Source organism: Sceloporus occidentalis, unplaced genomic scaffold (genome assembly GCF_023333645.1).
Source record: "Sceloporus occidentalis isolate IW3139 unplaced genomic scaffold, rSceOcc1.0.p SCAF_14, whole genome shotgun sequence".
Classification (NCBI taxonomy): Eukaryota; Metazoa; Chordata; class Lepidosauria; order Squamata; family Phrynosomatidae; genus Sceloporus; species Sceloporus occidentalis.
In genome coordinates, this window is record NW_028316994.1 from 18364020 (window position 1) to 18386428 (window position 22409).

General features: G+C 45.7%; 1 protein-coding gene across 3 annotated transcripts; it reads right to left on the reverse strand.

The window, feature by feature from the left end:
• Positions 1-777: 777 nt before the first annotated feature.
• Positions 778-22337, reverse strand: LOC149304348 (phospholipid scramblase 2-like). 3 transcript variants are annotated; one of them, XM_089481117.1, is made up of 8 exons: positions 19809-22337; positions 12658-12766; positions 8824-9110; positions 7341-7383; positions 6915-7135; positions 5873-6034; positions 5480-5641; positions 778-5010 (listed from the first exon to the last, which is right to left on the reverse strand). In XM_089481117.1, the coding sequence occupies exons 2-8, from the start codon at positions 12668-12670 to the stop codon at positions 4948-4950; spliced, it is 951 nt and encodes a 316-aa protein (XP_089337243.1). In that variant the 5' UTR covers positions 12671-12766; positions 19809-22337; the 3' UTR covers positions 778-4947. The 3 variants fall into 3 exon arrangements, with proteins under 3 accessions (XP_089337243.1, XP_089337245.1, XP_089337246.1); XM_089481119.1 differs by lacking the exon at positions 19809-22337 and adding an exon at positions 15285-15731; XM_089481120.1 differs by lacking the exon at positions 19809-22337 and adding an exon at positions 14821-15237.
• Between the last annotated feature and the right edge of the window lie 72 nt (positions 22338-22409).

Genomic DNA, 22409 nt, shown 5'->3' on the forward strand with positions numbered 1-22409 from the left:
GATGCCACGCAGAGCGGAGGCTGAGTCCTGGGGCCACAGTGACTGAGAATAAAGGAAGATGAGAAAATACATAGGCCTCCCAGCCAAAGTAAATACATGTGTCATTTACTACATAAATACATAAGCCTGCCTAGAGATGCTGCAAGAAATCAATGAAGCTTGGGGAACCGTAGCAAACTGTTGTCCTGCGAGCTGAGCTGGTACACAGCCCTTTCCTCTGATCTGGCGCTGGGTCCACCAAAACTAGAGAATTTGCAACCAACTCCACACTGTAGAAATGCTGCAGTTTGATGCCACATTAAGTGCTGTCGCTTTAGCCTAAGAAATCCTGGGGTTTGTAGTTTGAACACACTTCTCTGCCAGAGTGCTGGTGCCTCATAGATCTACAAATCCCAGGATTCTGTAGGATGGAGCCATGGCAGTTGAGCCCTGGTGTCAAACTGCATTATTTCTGCAGTGTAGATGCACCCTTTCCCCCCTATGGAAATGACCATGAAAACTGGAGACTTTGGGCCAGGCACTGCCCAAATTCCTACTGGCAATCCTACTTAGTTCCCATGGGAGGAAAATGGGACAGGGTATAAATAATCCCCCTCCATATTTGGTGGAAAGCTACAGATATGATTTGTCCTTACAAATCAGGGTGAGAAATCTGTTTTACTTACCTAGAACGGGGCCTTTAGCTTTTTTGGAGGGGGCAGAGGAGCAGTCTGAAGTCAAGAGACCAAGCGGACAAACGCACAGAATCCAAAGGCAAACAAGTCGGGGACAACAATGGCACCATCGATAACTTTTTATTCTTTGGTTTTGCCCCAAAGAGGAACAGAAAATGCTCTGCAAAGGAGGGACATACAATCTTTGCAGCATGTGAAGGCATCCCTCCTTCCACAGTCAGTTAAGCCTTAAGGTCCACCAACCGTAGGCACTGTCCAGTGAAGAAGGGAGTCAAGCGGGCCAATGCTGACCACTGGCCAATAGCCCTGCTGTTTGGCCCAACCTCGGTCCATGGGAGCGAGTGGTCCTTTCCCATTTGGCTTTGGGGTTCGGTTCCTTCGTATGTGACCATCTCCGTTCTCACTGATGATCTCCCACCTTGTTTGAATCAGCTGGCAATTCTTTGGCCAAGACAGACTTTAACACCCCTAACAGGAGTATAGGAATTTCACTGTTGCTGAACTGCATCTCCTAGCATTCCTTACCACAGCCAGTACTGGTTGGGGCTGCTGGGAGTTTCAGTCTAGCACAGCCTAGAGGCAGCTGTAGGTCTCAGACCCACCACTAGCAATCCCACTCATCTCTCGCTTTTCCTCCACTACCTCCTCGTCCTAATTTTCTGCGAGTTTGGGTAAAGGAATCTCCAAACTTGGCCCTGTCCCTTTTCTCTTGTCATTTCTGCTCTCCCTCAGCTCCTCCTAAGACATTAAATGTAAACATTTAAATAGATAAGATAGATATATACAGTATATATTTATAAAATACACAGAACGTAAGTAGTAAATATTACATAAGCATTTGGTTTCCTTGGTGAACTGCGGGGCAGGATGCAGCTCACTGGGCCGCAAACATCCCTTCCAAGACCCGCCATTACAGGGATGCAACTTCCCCCAAAGGATACAGAAGAGGTAGGGAGATGTTTCCCCAAGTTCAGTGGTTAAGGCAAATGTGGCTTTGATAACCAGTGTAGACAGCTAAGGAGTAGTGTGACATCTTAATTCAAGGCAGAAGGTCTTTGGGGAAGCCCACAGGATACAAACAGAAAGGAAATGTTTCCACATTCTTCTTCTTTTTGGACCACATATCCCAGAATTCCCCAGCCATTCTGGAATGTGTAGTCCAAAAACGGTGCCACTTTTCTAAGCTCTGGTTCTGTTGAGTGAGAAACCCTTGGTGTTTGGCATTAGGGGAACTGGGCAGGATTTCTTCCGTCATGCCTAGCGGTTACACACGAGAACCACAACCGTGTCACTCCATATCCCATCTTCCCTGCACACACACTCACTCACTCACTCACATGTGCAGACAAGACACAGGCACTCACAGATCCATGCTGAGTATCTCTGAAGCAAGGTGTGTGTTTCTGTCTTACTGCCTTGTTTCAGTACAAGTACGCTCTCTACAAACTGCCTGCCACTCACCCTCGTGACGCCTGAGTTTTTGACTTTTCAACCTTGTCCTTCTGAAAGTGGACATAATGCTTGGCAGCCATGTGCCACCCTCCTGTTCTGTCCCCAACTCTACTTATTTCTTTTGCTCTGATCTTTCAGTGTCCTGTGTGTAAACCAAATTCAATCCAGTACGCAAAGGGATTTTATAGCACCTTTGAGACAAACTGTGCAGAAGAAGAGTTCAGAGACATAGGTCCAAAACATACTGCAGAAATAATCTAGTTTGAGACCGCTTTAACTGTCCTGGCTCAAACTGTAATTTTGTGAGACATTTAGGCTTCTCTGTCAAGAGAGCTCAGGTGGCACAATAAACAATTCCCAGGATTCCCTAGCACTGAGCCAGGGCAGTTAAAGCGGTCTCAAGCTGGGTTATTTCTGCAGTGTGTTTTGGACTATAGCCATGTTAGTCTCAGACCAAGTCTACGAAATCTTCTGCTACACCTTCTGCACAGTCACAAAGGCGCTACAAAATCCCTTTGCATATTGGCATCCCAGACCATCATGGCAATGCCTCTCAATTCTCATTCAATCCAGTTTGCTTTGGCTGAAAGTATTCCAGACAAGGAACGGCCATGCTTCCCATTCTGCGATACCCGATGGCTGGGGAGCATTCAACAGCTTCTCTCTTTGCTTGTTTGCATAGTTTCCAGAATTACAACAAAGTTCCCAAGCTGATAGACAGTCATTGTCTCACCAGAGACACACATACACATTGCACAGAAAAGACTGGCACACAGCCATGGTTGCATCCACACACAAACACACATCCCTCTTCGCACCAACTGCTCTTCTGACCATTTAGCATCCATGTGCTTTTAGAGGGTGGGTGGGGAAAGTGTGGGCTGTGGGTCTCATGCAGCTTCAATGCCACTTTGGAGGCCTTCCTGGGCCTCTCAACACCCCCAAATTTTCTTTCACAAATAGCCCCCAAACTGCCGCCAATGATCACAACGGCGCCAATTCTACCATTTTGGTGCCCCTCTGTGCCATTTGAAGCTCAGGGGAAACCTTTTTTAAAAAAACAACCCAAAATACAGGAAGTATTCCTCTTTTCAAAATGTCCTCTTCTGAACCCAAAACAGCCTCGGGAAGGCAAGGTACCTTCCCTAAAACAAAGCTAAACTGCCGCTCATGTCTCCCGGGGGGCACTGAGATCATCGGGGGTGAGTCCCATATTTATTTTTTGGTAAAATTATTTTGGGGTAGAAGCTCAGGAGGCAAGCGCAGGCCCTCCCAGGTCCGCTGGGAAGGCAATCCTACACACCAGCCCTTGACAGCTTCCAACCCTTATGAGGCGCATGATTGCATATGGCCTTTACAGCAATTGTGGAAGATGGGCTGGGGGGACACATTAGCCCCCCAGGAGACCCTACAGGCCCACTCCTGATTTAAAAGAAAGTAAGAAACATTTTTGGTCTCAAGATGCCCTCAAGGATGTATAGGGGCATTTTTGTCATGTTTTCGGGCACCATGGGCCAGGAGAAGCCTTTCTTGGCAACTGTAAGTGGCCAGAAATCATGACCTGTTCATTTTCTGTTTTGTTTTTTTGAAAAAGGCTTCTCCTGGTCCTAAATAGCCAGGGGAGAGGAGTGTGGTAGATATAGCCCCCCATATCCTATATATAAGTATAAATCCCTTAATGCCACAAAGATGGCAATGCAGTGTCCTATGTGGCCCACAAGCTGCACTTCCACCCTTCTCTGCCCTACAGGATGCTCAAAAATTGGATCAAAACCACTCTCTATCGACCCACATCTGCCCCTGCCCCAGGTGCACCGACTACAGCTGGACACAGATTTCACACACCATTTTGGGATCCAGATCTTGTAAACATTCTTTGTTTGCATGACTAAAATCCCCAGAATCTTCTGCTTAAACCCCCCCAACTCCTCCAGTACCTGAGAGTGGAGGGTTCTGGGAACTGCATTTCAACAAAGACATCGTCCCCCATTCTGGCTTGTGCAAGTGGAGGCAGACTGCCTCACCATCTGAGGCAACTCCAGCTTGTGAAAATGCTACAGAGTCAGGGAGAACTCTGCTGAAGAGGGCAACTTCTGGCATGGAGGGGGCATCCCTAAAAAATCAAGCAGATCCAGTCCCTCCCATTCATGGAAGGCAGGGCTTGGATGAAATCCACAATCCTCACAGATGCTCCTGAGCACTTCTCCCCATAGACAAAATTCTCAACTCGGAACTTGCTGAGAGAGCAGCTTCTACCAACTTTCTGCATGGAAAATTTTCCACAGTTTGCCTCCTCTGGCCACCTGAAGCCACAGAAGTTGTGGATCAGTTGTAGTCACCAGGAAAGATTAAAATGGAAGGGGATGAAAAACGATTAGTATTACTGTCAGAAGCTGCAAGTGTGGAGATACTCTCAGGCCTAAAGGATAGTATCTGCACCAAGAAAGCATCCCATGTGTAACTAGGGGGTCAAGTAGTGGCAGCAAGGAATCCTTTGGTACCCAGGACAGAAAACACATCTTGCCTTCCAAATCCTCACACCTTGTTTCTTCACACAGCTATGGAGATACTACTGGTCCAGTAACTCCAGAAACAGCACCTGATACATTGGGCCCAAACACTGCCAGCCCTGGCTTTACAAAAAGGAAAGGAGAATTGCAAATTTATAAACAAACTGTTGGACATTATCTTCCACACTTATCTAGTGTCTCTCTCTCACACACACACATTCACACACATCCATCACTGTTCGCACAGTCCCCTCGCCAGAACTGGGAAAGGGTCCCTCAGGGATGGGAGGAAACAAGGGTCTGGGACGGCTCTAGCTTGTGATCACTGAACTCCTCTGTCCGACTTCTCCCGTCTTTTCAAAAAACATGAAATCCTGTAGGAGAAAGAGAGAAAACTATTAATTCAATCCTCCTCAACCTGAGAGATATTAATGAATAGACCTGAACTGACTTTTGCACAATTGAAATAGTCGGGAACCATGTTTTCTGCCGCTCCAGAGACAAAAACCTGAACCAATGGATTCAAATTACAAACAAAGAGACTCCAGCTAAATATCAGGAAGGATGTCTTGACTGGAAGAACTGTTCAACAGTGGAATATAGGTTGCCTTGGAGGATGGTGTACTCTCTGGCTGCATCCACACTGGAGAAATAACCCAGTTTGGTACCACTTTAACTCAAGCTATGGAATTCTGGGAGTTGGAGTTTGTTGTAGAGTCCAGGTCAGTTAAAGTGGTGCCAAACCAGGTTATTTCTCCAATGTGGATACAGCCCTTGTGTTGCAAATGTAGCACTGCCACTGGCCTGGGAAGGCTTGGGTGGCATTGCGCAGGGCAGACTCACAATGAGGAAGCATGCACCCAGCAGAACCGCCTTCATCTTGACGTCGAGGTCCATGGGGAACTGGATGCCAAAGTTGTCTGTGTCGGTAAAGATCTCCCGGAGGAGGCCGCTCCACTGCTTGCTGATGCGTCCGACGCCTCGAGATTCGTCACGGGTTTTCACCTGGGGAGGTGGGTGCAGAGAATGGGGATGTTCTCTGTTACTGTTCTGTGGCACAGGAAGTGACCTCAGAGGCTAAACCCCCCAAAGAGAGGATGTCACCACCCCAATGGGTCATTCTCTCTGAGTCCCCAACCAAGGGAAACTGAGGGTAAGGGGAGATGTAGGCACACAAACACAGACCATCTCCTCCTGCTACTGCCTATGTGGCCCCCACTCCGCGGTCATAAGCACCTCAAAATTGACGTCTCCCCCACAACTGAAGATGAAGCAGGGACCCACAACCCGCAGGACAGTCTCTTTCTCGACGTTCTGGATGGAGAATTTGGGTGTGAAAGGGTGCCAGGTTTGTACCACATATCCAATGGTGATGCCAGGTGGGCACTGAACTTCCAGCTGTAGGAGGAAAAAAAGGGTGAAAATGGCACATGGCAACCAAATCTTGAGCCAGGATATCAACAAGGGACAAGAGAACGCTTGTGTTTAACTCACAACTGGGGGGGAAAATCCTAGTATTTTGGGTTTAAACCAGGTTTGTTTGTTTTTTAAACAGTTTTGGGTTTCTTGTATGGGGCAAAATCAGAAAATAAAGAAGCAAAAGGCAGTTCAGATGTTATGGCCACAAATTTAATAATAATTGATCTTTTAAAAGTGCTCTTTTAAAGCAAGTTGTTTTGGGTTGAAGTTAGGTTAATTGAAGGACTTGTTTCTGAATGGCATTTCTTGCACTGTAAAATAAAAAGGATTAAAAAGAAGCAACTGACACCAGATACTGGTCTAAGAATTAGCAACTGCCAATAAACCGCTAAAATTAACAAGATTAAATTCAAATAGTCATCGTTGTTCCAATAGGAGGGTTGAAGAATTGTTTCAGTAAGAAGGATGGTAAGAGGGTAATAATAGCTAGACTTTAAAATAGAGATAGATAGATAGATAGATAGATAGATAGATAGATAGATAGATAGGCGAAAACGGAAATTTGCCAATATTCAAGCCCTATTGGCTTGAATAGCAACGCGCCTCTGTGGGCCCTGCTGGCGCGCACCCCATTTTAAGTCCCCGTTTGCCCCTCACAAGTAAGCGAGAGATGCGGATTTAAAGTCTGCATAAATGGAGGGACAACAGTATTTGTGTGTGTGAATAATCAATTAAAAAACCCAATATTTTTAAGTCATTTGGTTGGTTTAATCCAGCCAACCCTGATTTACAGTCCAAAAACCCCCTAAATCCCAGCCAGCAGTTTGAGGAAAGGGAGAAGACCAGGGTGGCTTCTCACCTCCTGCAAGCAACAAGGGAACCAGCAACTGACGCATTTCAAGGGCCGGACCATGCGCAAGATTTCGCGTCCCGTCGGGTCATCCAGCCGCATGGAGAAGCGGCGCAGGGAGCCGCAGCAGTTGCGGGTGCAACAGTCGTTCTGCTCCTCGGCGTGGAAGACATGCTGGCCCAGGCTGTTGCGCACCTCATACTTGTTGTTGCCCTCGAAGCCAATGAAACCTAGACAGAAGGGGAACAAAGAAAGAAAAAACGGCTGCTGCTGTTGTTGTTTTTTGAGGTGGGGGGTAGTCTCAATATTTGCCCCTGTGAAGTGGTAAAGGGTTTGTTTTTCTACAAGCCCTGTTTTAAACTAAAAAAACCTATTGGAAGCAGAGAAAATGTTCATGGGCCTTGAGCTGACGGGCATTTTCTCACCCATTCTCACCTTCTATTAGCTCCATTTTCTGGTGTATCAACATTTGGTCGATCTGAGGAGAGAAACAAACATGAAAATCAGAGAGAAACTATAGCCAGGAGTGACAACAAAAACACACATTCAATCCAGAGGTGCATTCACTGGTGCAAGATCTAGGTTTGCATGCATGGATAGGAAAGTCTTTAAAAGGTGTCACTATTTCAACCATCCATGTGGAAAATTTAGATTTTGGAGTATTTCAACATTCTGGATAAGGGAGACTCAGCCTATAGGACCCCATTCTGGTCCCAAGCATTTCGAAGAAGGAAGACTGAAATCGTAAATTCTAAAATCTGTTTGAAACCGAAGGATAATGTTACACCAGATCTCCTTTCTGATAAGGAAAAAAGCATACTATCCAACATCACACTTATAAAACCAGGAGCGCATGAAACTAAGCAACATCTGAGTGTAGTCATGATGGCAAATATTATTAATACATAAGCCAGAACAGGCTGCAGCAGTTTGTTTTTGCTTTAGCCGAAGCCCATTTCCTTCTTTCCTATTCCCCTGGTGAATCAGTGGACTGCAAACCCTTCTGAAATTGGTTTGGAGCAAAGGAAGTAAGCTGAGGACAAAGGGAGGAAGTGCAAGGAGGAAAGAGAAACCAGGACATTTTAAAAGCAAGGGACAAACAGGGATGGCAGAGGATTAATAGGCAACCTGCCTCCCAAATTGGGACAGTTGGAAGCTAAGCAGAAATGGCCTCTCGTGGTCATAAAAGTAGCCCAGAGGGCACCCCAAATATTGCAAGATTGTACTTATGCTCTTTTAGGAACAATACAGGACATCCGGATGCATAATTTCTTGTTGTTGTTGGCACTCACGTTGTTTCCAACTTATGCCGACCCCTGAGGTGAACCTGTCACAGGGTATTCTTGGCAAGTTTCTTCAGAGAGTATTTGCCATTGCCATCCTCTGAGACTGAGAGAGTGTGACTTGCCCAAGGTCACCCAGTGGGTTTACATGGCCAAGCTGGAATTTGAACCCAGGTCTCCAGAGTCCTAGTCAAATACTCAAACCACTAGATCATGCTGGCTCTGGTAATCAGGGTGCTGCACTCTATATCCCAACCTTGGATCATTGTAAATTGCTTTTGAGTCCCAATCTGGGAAAAAGGTGGGACAGAAATGATGATGATGATGATGATGATGATGATGATGATGATGATATTCTGGACTGGACCTCCCATAATCTTCCAGCTAGCATCCACAAGGAAGGATCAAGACATGCCGGCATCCACCCGACAGAGCAGGCAAAGCACAAGTTGGACGAGAGTCCTAGTCCAATGCTCACACCATTACACCACGCTGGCCCCCAAAATATGGCAAAATTATGCTTAGGGTCTTTGGGGAACAATGGAGGGCAACTGGGGGCATAGACAGGGCCATAAAAATGGACTACATAAGGCCCATTGGCCACAACATCTCCATCCAAACGTATGATTCCTTACCTGTGCAAGGTACTCCAAACCAGGAGGGATGTTTGTGGCCACTGGCAGGTAGGGGGTGATGGCGGTGTGTGGGTCTGGCACTGGGTGCGGGTGGTGAGGAGGCGCGGGGGCATGTTCCCGATAGCCCCGGGGAGGAGGCTGGGGCGGTATTATCTGCCCTGTTCCAGGGGGGCTGGTGGGGGGATAGACGTTGAACCCGGGGCTGGGTGCGGAAGGCACTACATGGGGTTGAGGTGCTGGGTACGGCGGAGAAGCAGCCGGGTATCCTGGCTGTGGAACATGGTAACCTATTTCAGGGAGAGAAAGAAAAGGATGTTAAAGAAATGATCTGCACCCCATGTGCTAAAAATTGTTACAGGTTGAATCTGGAATTCTAACATCCGAAATATTACAAAAACCAAAACTATTTTCATAGCAAGCTGTGAGAATATGGTCCAAAAAACAAAACTTTTTTCACGAGTGGCTGAGAGAGTGAGACCTTTGTTTATGGTGCAATGTATGCAAACTTTGTTTCCTGCACAAAATTATTAAAAATATTGCATAAAATCACCTTGAGACTCTGGGTATAAAGTGTATAATACACATAATACATAATATACAGTATAATAGTACTTAACTCACACAAATTTTAGTCTCATTGTTAAATTGTTTGCAGTAGGCAAGCTTAAGTGTCTCCTGATGCAGCAGGGGTGATTCTGCGTACAAAAGGATGCATTTTCAGCTTCTTTCATTGCATCCAAGGTGTGCAAAAAGGTGGCTGGGATTGGAACTGCTAATGTATTTTAGACATTTTAGCCTTCTTTTGTGTGGTAATTTAATATTATTTTAATGTATTATTTTCATAACTTTTTAATTGGATTGTTTTTAATGTTTTAAGCCACCCTGAGTCCCAGTCCTGGGAGAAGGGCGGGATATGGATATAGATATAAATATAAATATAAAAATAAATAAATAAATAAATAAATAAATAAATAAATAAATGATGGATTTTGCATTTAGACTTGGGTCCCGTCTCCGAGGCATGTCATCATGTGTTTCCAAAATCTAGAGAGGAAACCTCCTAAATATATCATGAAGGAGAGACCTATCCAAGGACTTCAACCGAAAGACAATGCGATGGAAGGGAGGATAATCCCAAGTCTTACTCATAAGTCTAAGGTAAAAAACACAATGCCTATCTTTTAAGCAAGAAGTGTCAAGACTGGCTTTGGAGCAACTCCCTCAAGCAAAGAGAAAACCTCTCCCGCTTAGTACAAGGCTCCGGCCACAACTACTGAGTCCTAGAGGAAAGTGGCTATCTGTGCATGCTCAGGAACACTCTGTTTCAATGCAGGGCTAAACCTGGCTGGGGGGAATGGGGAAGGTGGAAAGCAAAACTATGGCCAGATTCCACTCTCCAAAAAAGCATCTCCAGAAGGTGGATCTGGTGAGATGCTCATATGCGTTTTGGGTAGACCAAGCCACGGAGAGGAGGCGCTGGGCACGGGGGCATGACTAAGTGCCTCTTTTGTGCCCTAAACAAGCCCAGCTACATTCCAGGCCGTGCCCTGGCATATGAAGACCTGCCCTGCCCCGGGGCCTGGAAAGGTTGGGGTGGAGGGGGCAAAGACGCTTTGTTGGGAATCAGCAAAATTAGGGAGGAAAATTAGTTTGGGTGGTGGCAGTGCCAAGAGTGGTGCCAAGATGGAAGTCTGGAAGGGACCAAATGCAAAGCAAGCTTGGGAAAATTTGCTTTTTTGGATACCAACTCCCAGTATTCCAGTACGCCCAGGATACTGGGAGTTAGCATCCCAAAACTGTATGGTTTGTTTTCTCCTCCCATGCTTCTCCCTCTCTTTGTGTTTTCTCACAGGCTTCAGTTTCTTTGTCTCTTCTTCTGAGCTGTTTGCATTCCAAGAGAGACAGAAAATAACAGAGGTTCGGCCGGGCGGAGGCAAAGGGGCAGCAATTCCAAATTCTTTCGAGACAGCCAACCAAACACTTGGAAAGATCAGTGGAGTGGATGAAAGGAGGAGGGTGAAATTTTGGCACACAAATACCCACCTGGCACAGTGGCAGCATTTCCAGGACTGGGAGAGGCTGCATCCACACTGCAGAATCAGTGCAGTTTGACAGCGCTTTAACTGCCATGGCTCCATTCTGTTTTTAAAAATGGGTTTTCAAAAGGAATCTTCCCCGAATTCTGCCAGATGGGTTGTAGGGTCCTGTGGCAATGTTAGACTCCAAGTCCCATCAGCCTCCTATCCAGCAGAACTAAAGGTTCTGGGAACGCTACTCTAAGGCTGCATCCGCACTGTAGAATTAATGCAGTTTGGCACTGCTTTCACTGCCACAGCTCAGTGCTATGAAATCCTGGGATCTGTAGCTGGGTGAGCTATTTAGCTGGTGACCCAACAAACTACAAATCCCAGGATTCCATAGCATGGCACCATGGCAATTAAAAGAGTGTCAAACACTGTTATTTCTGCAATGTGGGAGCAGCCTCAGTTCTGCTTTGCAGCCTGAGAGGTCTGCTTACTTCTAAATCAATATTCAAAGAACTGAATTCCAAAGCACAGAGCCATGCCAGTGAAAGCAGTGTCAAACTGCATTATTTTTGCAGTGCAGATGCAGTCTAGGTTTCCCCCACAGTGGGGTGTAAAGGACAAGGTGGCAAACACAACAGGGGGAAAAGCAAACCACCCATCCAGCACTCAAACCTTTGCACATAGGTGTCTCTCAAGGTAGCCTTACCATCAAATGCAACCACAGAGCTTTCAAATTCAGTATCAATGGCTGGCCAGGAGCAGAGTGACCAGATACCCTCCTTTTCCAGAACCTGTCCTACATTTCTGCCTTCTGTCCAGGAGAAATTCCAAAATGCCTTCCATTCTGAGCAGAACAAAGAAGCCTCAATTTACATTTAATGGGAATGCTTGTAACTTTTACTTGGTAATGCCCTACGTTTTCCTTGGACATCCTGCGTTTTGTGGTGCCTCATCCTCCTTTGCAGTTAGGAAATCTGGACACCCTGGCCAGGGGATTCTGGGAATTGTAGTCCAAAAAGGAAAAGAGAGAGAGAGAGAGAGAGAGAGAGAGAGAGAGAGAGAGAGAGAGAGAGAAAGAGTCCATAGAATTATAGACCTGAAAGGGAATCCCAGGGGTCATTTATCCCAACCCATGCCAGGGCAGGAATCCACAGAAAACCACCCCTGATAAACAGGGAGACCAGATGTCTTAAAAGCAAAGGAGGACAAGGCACCGCAAAATGTAGGATGTTCAAGGAAAATGTAAGACACTCACAGAAATGTAAATCCATGCTCCTTAATCCAGCTCCAAATGGAGGATGCTTTGGAATTCCACTTGGACAGAAGGCCGGGACCTAGGACATGTCCTGGGAAAGGAGGACATCTGGTTACCCTGTTAATAACCATCCAATCTTTGTGCAAAACGCTGCAATGTAGGCAAGTCCACCACCCTCCAGAGGCAATCTGTTCCTCTACCAAACCATCAGGAAACTCTGTAATATTTTGTCAGATCATTTCCTGCTTAAACGGTTTTTAAAAACATCTGTGAAACACCCTGAACACTTTGTTTTCCTTTAAGGCAAAAGAAAAGGTGAAGAAAAACCAATCAATTGTGTAACATCTCAATAGGCGCCTTTAATCCGTATTCCAGGAGGAAGGCGGGCTATGGATCAATAAATCAATAATAGTTGAACTGGGGATCTTCATCTGTGCAAATACATGTGCAAATGTTTTTTGCAAGTCAATTCTCTTGCTTTCCTCCCCTGTTTTCTTCCTTAATTTGTAAATATAAACAATGCAAAACAGGATAAGGATAAGAAATGCAGACCTGGAGCTGCCATGTTTTGTCCGTCTTCAGCAGCGGGGAGCCGGCCTCCTTCTCTGTCCCAGTCCCTGGGGTTTCCCCAATCAATCAATGTCTCTCCATCCGTGGATTACTAGGAGAGGTTAAGAAATAGAACGGCTTTATCAGCAATACAATGAACTAGAAAATATGGAGATGTCTGGAATCAGCTGCAGGGTGGCACTGGGGAGATGCAAAAGCACAATGGACCCTTTCACAAGAAAAGGGAGTGGATCTCAGGAAAGTCTTTCCAACAGCAGGACACAAAGTGGGAACATGAATCCCTGTTTGAGGGCCCCAGTGATATGATAAGGGGTGTTAAAGAGGAGTAGCAGTCCAGTACTGTCCAAAGATACAGCTGTGCCAGTCTGGAAAATCAGAATGCAAAGGGCTCTTGTAGCATCTTAGAGGCTGTATCTGCACTGCAGAAATAATGTGGTTTGACATCACATTAACTGCTGTGGCTCAGTGCTATGAAATCCTGGGAACTGTAGTTTATTGTGGCACCAAAGCTCTCCGACAGAGAAGGTTAAATGTCTTACAAGACTACAGTTCGCAGGATTCCATAACACTGAGCGATGGCTGTTAAAGTGGTGTCAAACTGGATTATTTATGCAGTGTGGATACACCTTGAGACTAACTGAAAGAGAGGCTGGTGGATTTCAATTCCATCCGACTAAGTTTGGTGCTTTCCATAGTAGTAGAATTCAAATATATAGCAATGCTAGTCTGGAAAAATCAGTATGAAAAGGGATCTTGTAGCACCTTTGAGACCAACTGAAACTACTGAAAGTCCAGTGTTGTGAAATTGTTTGTGAGTCTGCTACAACTTTTGTTTAATTTGCCTCCGCACAAGGACACCCGTGTGCATTTACTGCATTGCATCAACATGCACTATATACAGTGGGCCCTCTGTATCCATGGATTACTTATCCACAGATTCAACCATCCACAGCTTTAAAATATTTGTAGAATATATAAATTCCCCAAAGCAAACCTTGATTTTGTCCTTTTACACCATTTTCCTATGCACTGAATGCAACAGGACTTGAGCATCCATGGATTTTGGTCTCCAGGTGAGTCCTGGAACCAAACCCTTGTGGGTATCAAAGCGGTACATGCCACTGTACTTAGCATTTCTCATGCCTGTTTCTGATAAAAAGGATGACAACAACAACAACAATGGTTGGCCAGTATTGACGGCACAACCCAGCCAGAAGTTCTCCTACATATGTGTGTCTCTTGTGCCTTCGTTTCCAAATTATGGCAACCCTAAGCTGATGCTCTCACAGTGTTTTCTTGGCAGGTTTCTTCAGAGAGGTTTTCCCATTGCCATCCTGAGGCTGAGAGAGTGTGACTTGCCCAAGGTTTCCATGGCTAAGCCACACAAAAATAGTCAGATGAGCTATATCTGCTGCCCATTTCGATATGGTTTATGCAGGAGAACATCTGGCTGGGTTGAGCTTTATTCCACAATCTGCCTTGCAATTATTAATAAGGAAACCCTCCAAGAATGAAAAACACTCTCCTTTCTGCATTTGCAAACACCTTTGACAGGCCAAATTTTGGCTCTCCTCCCCAACACCCCATTTCCTAGTAACTCCTCAACACAACACAGTTTGAACCCAATCCATGACCCCAAAAGGTCTATAGCAAGCTAAGAGACGGATACCCACAATGAAAATAAAATCAGAGGCCAATACTAAGAGGGACTCCATCTGGGACAAAAGCCCCAACTTCTAACAGTGGGGAGACAAGCCAAAATCCAACAGGTGAAGCCTTGCTTCCCTGCAAGAGAGGATAAAAAGGAAGGCTGTGAATCATGCAGGGTTCCAGATGTTGCAACCCTACCATGACCTATGCTTGCCCAGCCTGATGGAACTTGCAGTCCTACCATATTTGTTGGGGTGCAGAGCGATTCTGCACCCCAACAAATGTGGTAGGACTGCAACTTCCATCAGGCTGGCCAAGCATAGGCCATGGTGGGGTTTCAGCCACTTTGCAAGTGAATCTTTAGGGTTGCAATCACTGATGGATCCATGCAATGCTAGATTGCAGAGAAGTCAAAACAGATGGACATAAATCTGATGCAAACCACCCCTGCCCCAAACATGAAAAATTAAGCACATCACAGTTATATATTCTTACTTGCTTTCTCTTTTTCTTTCACTTCCTCTGTCGCTTCTTCTCTCTCTCTCTCTCTCTCTCTTTCACCCACGCATCCAACAAAGCAAATGAGTTTATACAGCAGTCCAGACGTCCACGGCACACCGCCGTTACGCAGAACCCGAATCTTACCCAATTCTGGACACACCGCAAGCTCTCCAATCCACCCAGGCTTCAAAACAGACACATATTTGGACAGATGCACATTTGTGCTCAAGTCACAAATGCACATGGAGCCTGAGAACACAAAGCTGTGAGATGCACACCAATGGTGAAACCTGATCTGAGATGTCACCAACACTTCTAGGCCTTAACAAATATGGACACACAGACTGCATTGCAAACATGCATGGAGACGAATGCTCACAGACAAAATGCAACACACGCACACCAATAAATCCAGATCCTTGCAGGAAAGACCAGCTGATCTTCCCCAAAGTGCTTACTCTCAGGATTTGGTGTTTCAGAAATAGTCCTCCCTCCTTCCTTCTCCTCTTCTTCCCAGCAGAGGATCTCACGTGATCTCTATGAAACTGGATCCCTCCACCTCAAATCAAGAGAAGGCCACCCTTTGCCAAAACTAGTCCCCTTGGAAGCCAGGGCAGAGAAGGGAACAAAACGTAGCACAGCTCCACCAACAACCACAAAGTCTGCAAAACACAGGCCCCCAATCCTAGGCCCTCTTTGGCTTCAAAGGCTTCTCCTGCCCTGCTTTGTAATTACTCTGCCTTGAAAGGACTAGGCTTATTATGGACGGCCTCATGCCATCCTTGCCAACTCAAGGAGGGAGTCCTGGTACCCACAGCTCCCTCTCCCCAACCATTAGGCATCACTCTCCCTCTTCCATCTCATGCACAAGCAAACCAGAGATTGCAGGAGGACTGCAAATCCCAGAATCCATACACCAACCGAGTATGAGAGGAGAAATTCTGGCCTGTACTGGTTGGGATTTGGGATGTTTCAAAAAAGGGAGTTCTAGTCCCCTCTTTCCCATGCTCTGCATCTGACACCTGGCTTCCTAAACCCTCCGAAAAGCATGTGTTTTGAAAACAAAGTTTGCCTTTATCTTTCTTCGGTTAAAAATATAAATAAATCCTGGTTCTTACTAAAAACCACATGATAGCCACCCTCCAAAAACTAGGGTTTGGCAGCTGCCCTGATGTTGGCCGAAGAACAACGGAGGCGGGCAACACCCAGCCCTTTGGATCCCAAATTCCACATTTGGGGTGGAGTGGCCCAGGGAAATCAAATGGCCCTTTTGTTTTCCAAGACATGGTGAGAAAAATAAACCTTTTGGACTACAATTCCTAGAATCCCCCAACAGCATGAAAACCAGAGCTCAGAAAAGGCCCTTTGTGGGGGACTACCGCTCCCATCATTTCCATTTGGCTGCACACAACTCAACCAGAGGCTGCAGAAGTCTCTCTTTCCAACTCCAACTCCCAGAATCCCCCTGACCAGCCCACCTATTCATCAACATACAATACAACCAGAGTTTAGAAATGCTTCCTTCTCTGGACTACAAGTCCCATAGTCCCCAGGACAGCATGACCACGGCTACCTGAACTAAAACTAACAGTCCAAAAAAGTCCCCCTTGGGGACGAGAACTTCCATAATATCCTGGCCAGTACAATAAAACCATGGCCTAGACAAGTTCCTTCTTTGCACTGCAAGTCCCATAGTCCCCCTGACAACATGGCCACAGTTTAGCTTACATAAATTAAAACTAGCAGTTCAAAATGGCCCCTTTAGGGACTACAAATCCCAAAATCTCCCAGCCAGCCTGGCAACTACACTACTAAAACCAGAGTTTAGAAACGTTTCTTTTTTTGGATTTCAACTTCCAGAATCCCCCGGCAACTTGGTTGCACACACTACATCTACCTGGTTGCATATAATAATACCATAGCTTGGAAAAGTCCAACGTCTGGACTATAACTCTCAGAATGCCCCAGCTGGGGGATTCTGGGCATTGTAGTCCAAAATTCTGCTTCTTCCCACGGTGGAAATGGGGGAATTCCACAGCGTGGGATCCATCTGACATTTTCCCTACCCTCCAAAAATGTATGTGTGCATATATATATAATTCTTTATTACGTGGGAAGGGACAGTCTGCTCTTTCTGTGGAAAGCTGGGGATGCTTTCCAAGAAAGCCAAACTCAGAGCAGGTTGGCAGGACTTGTGTTTTATTTCTCCTTTTATTTTTCCATTCTCTCATTTATTGTTTGCATGTAACAACGTTACCAAGTTTTGCAAAGAGCAACAACAAAAGAAACCAAAACACTGTATACATCCAATAAAAGGGATTCCCCCCCCCCCATCAATCTCAAAATCTCAGGATTTTGTGCCCATGCCTGTCCACTCTGTGCAAAATTTGGGAATTGTAGTTCCGTTTCACCCACCCATAGCCTGGCATCCCAGCCTAATCTCCCCGAATTTTTGCAAATCTTTGGCCCCCCAGCCCTGTTTCCCTTCCAATTGTGCCCCAATGGTGACTGTAAGCTCTCTGTGGCCAGAGACTTTGCCCTTTTCCTTTTGCCGCCCCTTATTCCTGGAATCACCTCCCTGGCTGCATTTGCACTACAGAAATAATCTGGTTTGATACCACTTTAACTGCCAAGGCTCAGTGCTATAGACTTCTGGGCTTTGAAGTTTTGTGCCATGTCTATCAGAGAGCTCAAGCGCCACAACAAACTACAAATCCCATGGCAGTCAAAGCGGTGTCAAATCAGTTTATTTCTGCGGTGCAGATGCAGCCCCTGCAAACTCGCTCCTTCTCTTTCCATTTCCAAATCCACACTGAAAACTTTTCTCGCTTTCTAAAACTTTTGGAATTTCAGATTAATGCTCTATATTTTTTGCTATCATGGATTATCTGTTTTATTCTGCATTTTGTGTGTTTCTGCCTGTGTAGCTTTTTCTTGGTTTACACTGCAGTTTACTATTGCATTTTGCTGTATTTTAGTATCGTATTCTAGTATGTATTGTATTTTATGTTGAAGTAGTTATAAATGTTTTATTCTGTCGCTATATAAATAAATGATGATGATGATGATGATGATGATGATGATGATAACAGTAATACCTCCCTCTATTTTCTTTCCACAAAGCACCCACATTTCATGCACTGTTGGGGCAGGGTTTAAATTAGAGCTAGGCTGCAGCTGCACTGCAGAAATAATCCAGTTTGACGCCACTTTAACTGCTGTGACTCAGTGTTAGGGAATCCTAGGAATTATAGTTTGATGAGCTATTTAGCCTTCTCTCTCAGAGAGCTCCAGTGCCACAGCAAACTACAAATCGCAGGATTCCCTAACATTGAGCCATGGCAGTTAAAAGTGGTATCAAACTGGATTATTTCTGCAGTGTGGATGAAGCTGTATACGACTGCTGCCAGTCTAAGGCTATTTTTCTGTCCTGGGAATCTCTGGGGCCTGCAGAGATGCCCCCCCAAAATGAAGAAAATAAAACCCTGAGTGGCCACAAATGGGGCATTTTTTCCCTTTTGGAGTAAAATAGTGGAAGGGGTCCCTGGAAGCTATTTCAACAGTGAATTATCACTCTCCTATTGTAGAATACTATACTATTTCAAGGCCTACTTTTGCATGTTTTTAATTGTATTTTTTTTTTTTACTTTGCAAGCTGCTTTGTGTCCCAATTGGATAATTATGATGACAACGATGATGGATTAAATCCCCCTTTTGCTTTGGCCTGAAAAGCACATTCGAGGGCCACACTTTCTGGCCACTAAATGGACAGCGAATGCAAGTTAAGGCAGGAAGGATGTGGAAAGTCATGGATGGAAATGGAGAAAGGAAAGCAGGATAAGGTGGAGTGAGATGGCTAACACTGTAGAAATAATGCAGTTTGACACCACTTTTAGCTGCCAGGTCTCCATGCTGTGGAATCCTGGGATTTACAGTTGTTTGCTTTTTATTGTTCTTTTATTTATTTCTCTCTTAAAGGGCACAGTTTGGGGACACTTTAAGTTGCAAAGCGCCCAGTTTGGGGAGAAAAGAAGGATGATAATAATAGTAATGACAATAATAAAAGTGGGGACAAGTGGCATTATTTCTATAGTGTAGACACACACAGACACAGTCTCCTGGTAGAGAGAGATTCAGAAACTTGGAAACGTTAGGCCTAGGTTCATTATTATTATTATTATTAAGGGCACGACAACAGCCCTGCAAGGTAGGTCCCCAAGGAAGTGGAAGAACAAATGCAGGGCAGAGGTTGGGTAAGAAAAGCATGCCTACAGGGGAGGAAATGCCTTTTCTTGGACTCCAACTCCCAGAATCCCCCAGTCCAAAAAAAGGCCATTTCCCCAAGCTCTGGACCAAGATGCTGATCTTTAACAGCCCCAAATCAAAACCAGATCCCTGTTTGCCACCCACAGTGGGCCAAAGAGAGGAGCAGGGCGAGGAAAAAGGGCCTGGAATACAGTCTATATTTGACTCCCACTCCCAGAATCCCCAGCAACGTTTGGGCTGACTTGCAAACCATGCAAAGACAAGAAAGGGCAGCCGAAGAAAAGGTGCCTCCTGCTGGCCTGGTCCTTCTGGGCTGCAGCCAGGAAGCAGCTCTTCTCCTGGGAAGAAGGCAAGGAAAGGGGGCTCGCTTCCTTTCAAGGAACACTGATCAAAAGGATGACAGACTAACAATGAGTTCACCCCCAACACCTTCTCCTTCTGCACCACTCTGGAGGGCAATGCGGAGTCACTCCGGAGTAAGAGAGACAGAGACAGAGACAGAGACAGAGAGAGAGAAAAGGAAAGAAAGAAAGAAAGAAAGAAAGAAAGAAAGAAAGAAAGAAAGGCCAACCTGCCCACTCTTGCCAGGGGACTCCATTGGAAAGACACTGGGAGAGCAATTCGGAGTCCCTCCGGAGCAAGAAAGAAAGAAAGAGAGGGAAAGAAAGAGAGAAAGGAAGGAAGGCAGGCCGGCCGGCCCAGGTGCCCTGCCTTACCTGGGGTTCCTTTGGCTGTTCAGGGCAATTCGGAGTCCCTCCGGAGCAAAACAAAGGAGCCACGCGAGAGAGAGAAGCCCAGCTGGCTCCGGCGCAGAGAAGGAGGGAGTGGCAAGAGAGGAGGAGGAGGAGAGAAGAAAGGAGGAGGGATGCAGGGGAGGGAAGGAGGGAGCTAGCTCTGCAGCCCAGGGAGGGGGAGGGGAAGGGGATGCTGGGAGATGGAGTCGCAGGAGGCATCACTACCCCAAGGGGGGGGCTCTCCACTTTGGCTCCCCCTCCAGCCAGGTGTTTGGGACTTCAGTTCCTAGTATCCCTGGCTCTGGTGGGCCAAGCTTGGGAACTGCTGCATCTGCACTGCAGGATGAATGCACTTTGATACCGCTTTCACTGCCTTGATGGCTCAGTGCTATGGGATGCTGGGACCTGTAGCTGTCCAAGGTATCTCGCCTTCCTTGTCACAAAGCTCTGGGGCCACAACAAAACTACAAGTCCCAGGATTCCATGGGAGGGAACCACGGCAGTGAAAAGCAGTATCGAACTGGGTTTTTTCTACAGTGCAGATGCACCAACAGCATCCAATCCGCCCCAAACCAGATCTTTTTCTGTTTGGATGAGATGAGGCAGTTCCAGATTTTATGGGACTACAACTCCCAGCATTCCCTAGACAACTCCCAGCATCTTCTAGGGATGCTGGGAGTTGCAGTCCAATAACCTCTGGAGGTCCCCGTTATCTCAGCCTTTGATCTGGTAGATGTTGGCCAACTTCAACAAGGATGATGGGAGTTATTGTCCGAATTCAATTCCAAGCCATCTCTGCCAGCATGCCCTGGGAGTTGTGGCACTTCATCTCCCAGAATTCCCTGCCACTAAGGCACTAACAGGGTAGCTATTGTACTCCAACTCCCAGAATCCTCTTGCCAGCACTGCCAAAATCGATTGTCTTTCTCAAGTGTTGACACTCTACATCAGCAGTTCCCAAACTTTTGGTCCACCTCCAGATGTTTTGTTGGACTTCATCTCCCAGAATTCCTGTTGGCCAAGCAGACAGAGGCTTCTGGGAATTGAAGTCCAAAATACCTGGAGGGCCCAAGTTTGGGAACCATTACTCTTCAGATGGTTTAGATTTCACCTGCCAGAAATCCTTGTTGGTCGGGGATGCTGGGAATTGTTCTTAGCCTTTGGCTGTCAGAGGCCTCTACTAGTAAGACTGGGTTGTTTTTTGAACTGCAATTCCCAGAAGCCCCTGCCAAGCCATATCCTCATCATATCAGTTGTATCCCACTTTCCCCCCAAAACTGACTTAGTTTAGAAGCACACTACAATTAAAAACTTACAAAAAGTGACAATTAAAATAGAATTAAACTATTGCATCTACACTGAGAAATTAATACAGTTTGATACCGCTTTATCAGCCACAGCTCCATGCTAAGGAATCCTGGGATGTGAAGTTCTGCAAGATATTCAGCCTTCTCTGTCGGAGAGCAATGGTGCGAAAGCAAACTACAAATCCCAGGATTCCACAGGACGCAGTGACGGCAGCTAAAGCAGTGTCAAACTGCATTAATTCTGCAGTGCAGACGCAGCCATAAGTCAAGAGATTCGTCCGAAATGTTTAGGGAGAACATCCCGTCTTGTAATTTAAATTATTAGTGAATAGTTAAAGACTAGACATCCCTTGCTGCTCTACGTTTCTCCAGTTTATGGTCTATTTTGTACCCATCGGCCAGGAATTTTTATGTCCCTCTTTTGATGGCCCCATTATCTCCTCTCATTATCTTCCTGGGCTTTTCCGCCTTCTTGCTTTTATGGCAAATGTGTCATTTTTATGTCCGCTCTGGGCATTTTTATGGGAATCTGGAGTATAAAGCCGGTTTTGGGAGATCCTAAAATCCTAATAACAATAATGCTAAAAGCCATCGGGGAGATCTCCAGCCGGGTTGCGTCAGTTTAGCAAACACCGAAAACCCTCTTTAGCTCTTGTCGCCTTTAAGAAACTAGAAATGAAAAAGAGCAATAATGTGGAATTAGGTTTCCTGTCTTCCAAAGCTGGGAAAAGTTACTTTTTTGGACTACAACTCCCCAGATTCTCCCATCTCATTATCTGCATCCGCACCGCAAAAATTAATCCAGCTTTAAACTGCTTCAACTCCCGTATCTCTATGCTATGCAATCTTGGGAATTGTAGTTTTGCGAGCTGTTTTAGCCTTCTCCGTCAGGCTGCATCCACACTGCAGAAATAATCCAATTTGAAACCTGCCTTTGTAGGAGAAAAGCAAGATACACATCCTTGAAATAAATAATAAAATAATAAATAAATACCATTAATATAAAGCTATGGAGTTCTGAAATTAGCTACAAAAAACTACAATTCCCAGAATCCTATAGCATTGCAACGTAGCACTTAAAGTGGTGTCAAACTGGGTTATTTCTTCAGTGCGGATGCATACCCAGAGAGCTCTGGTGCCAAAACCAACTACAAATCTCAGCACTGAGCTACGGCAAGTTGAAGTGGTATCAAACTGGATTATTTCTGCATTGTGCAAATTTCTGCAACTCTCAGTTTGCCACACAAGACACAATAAATAAGATGCCTTCTTAGGG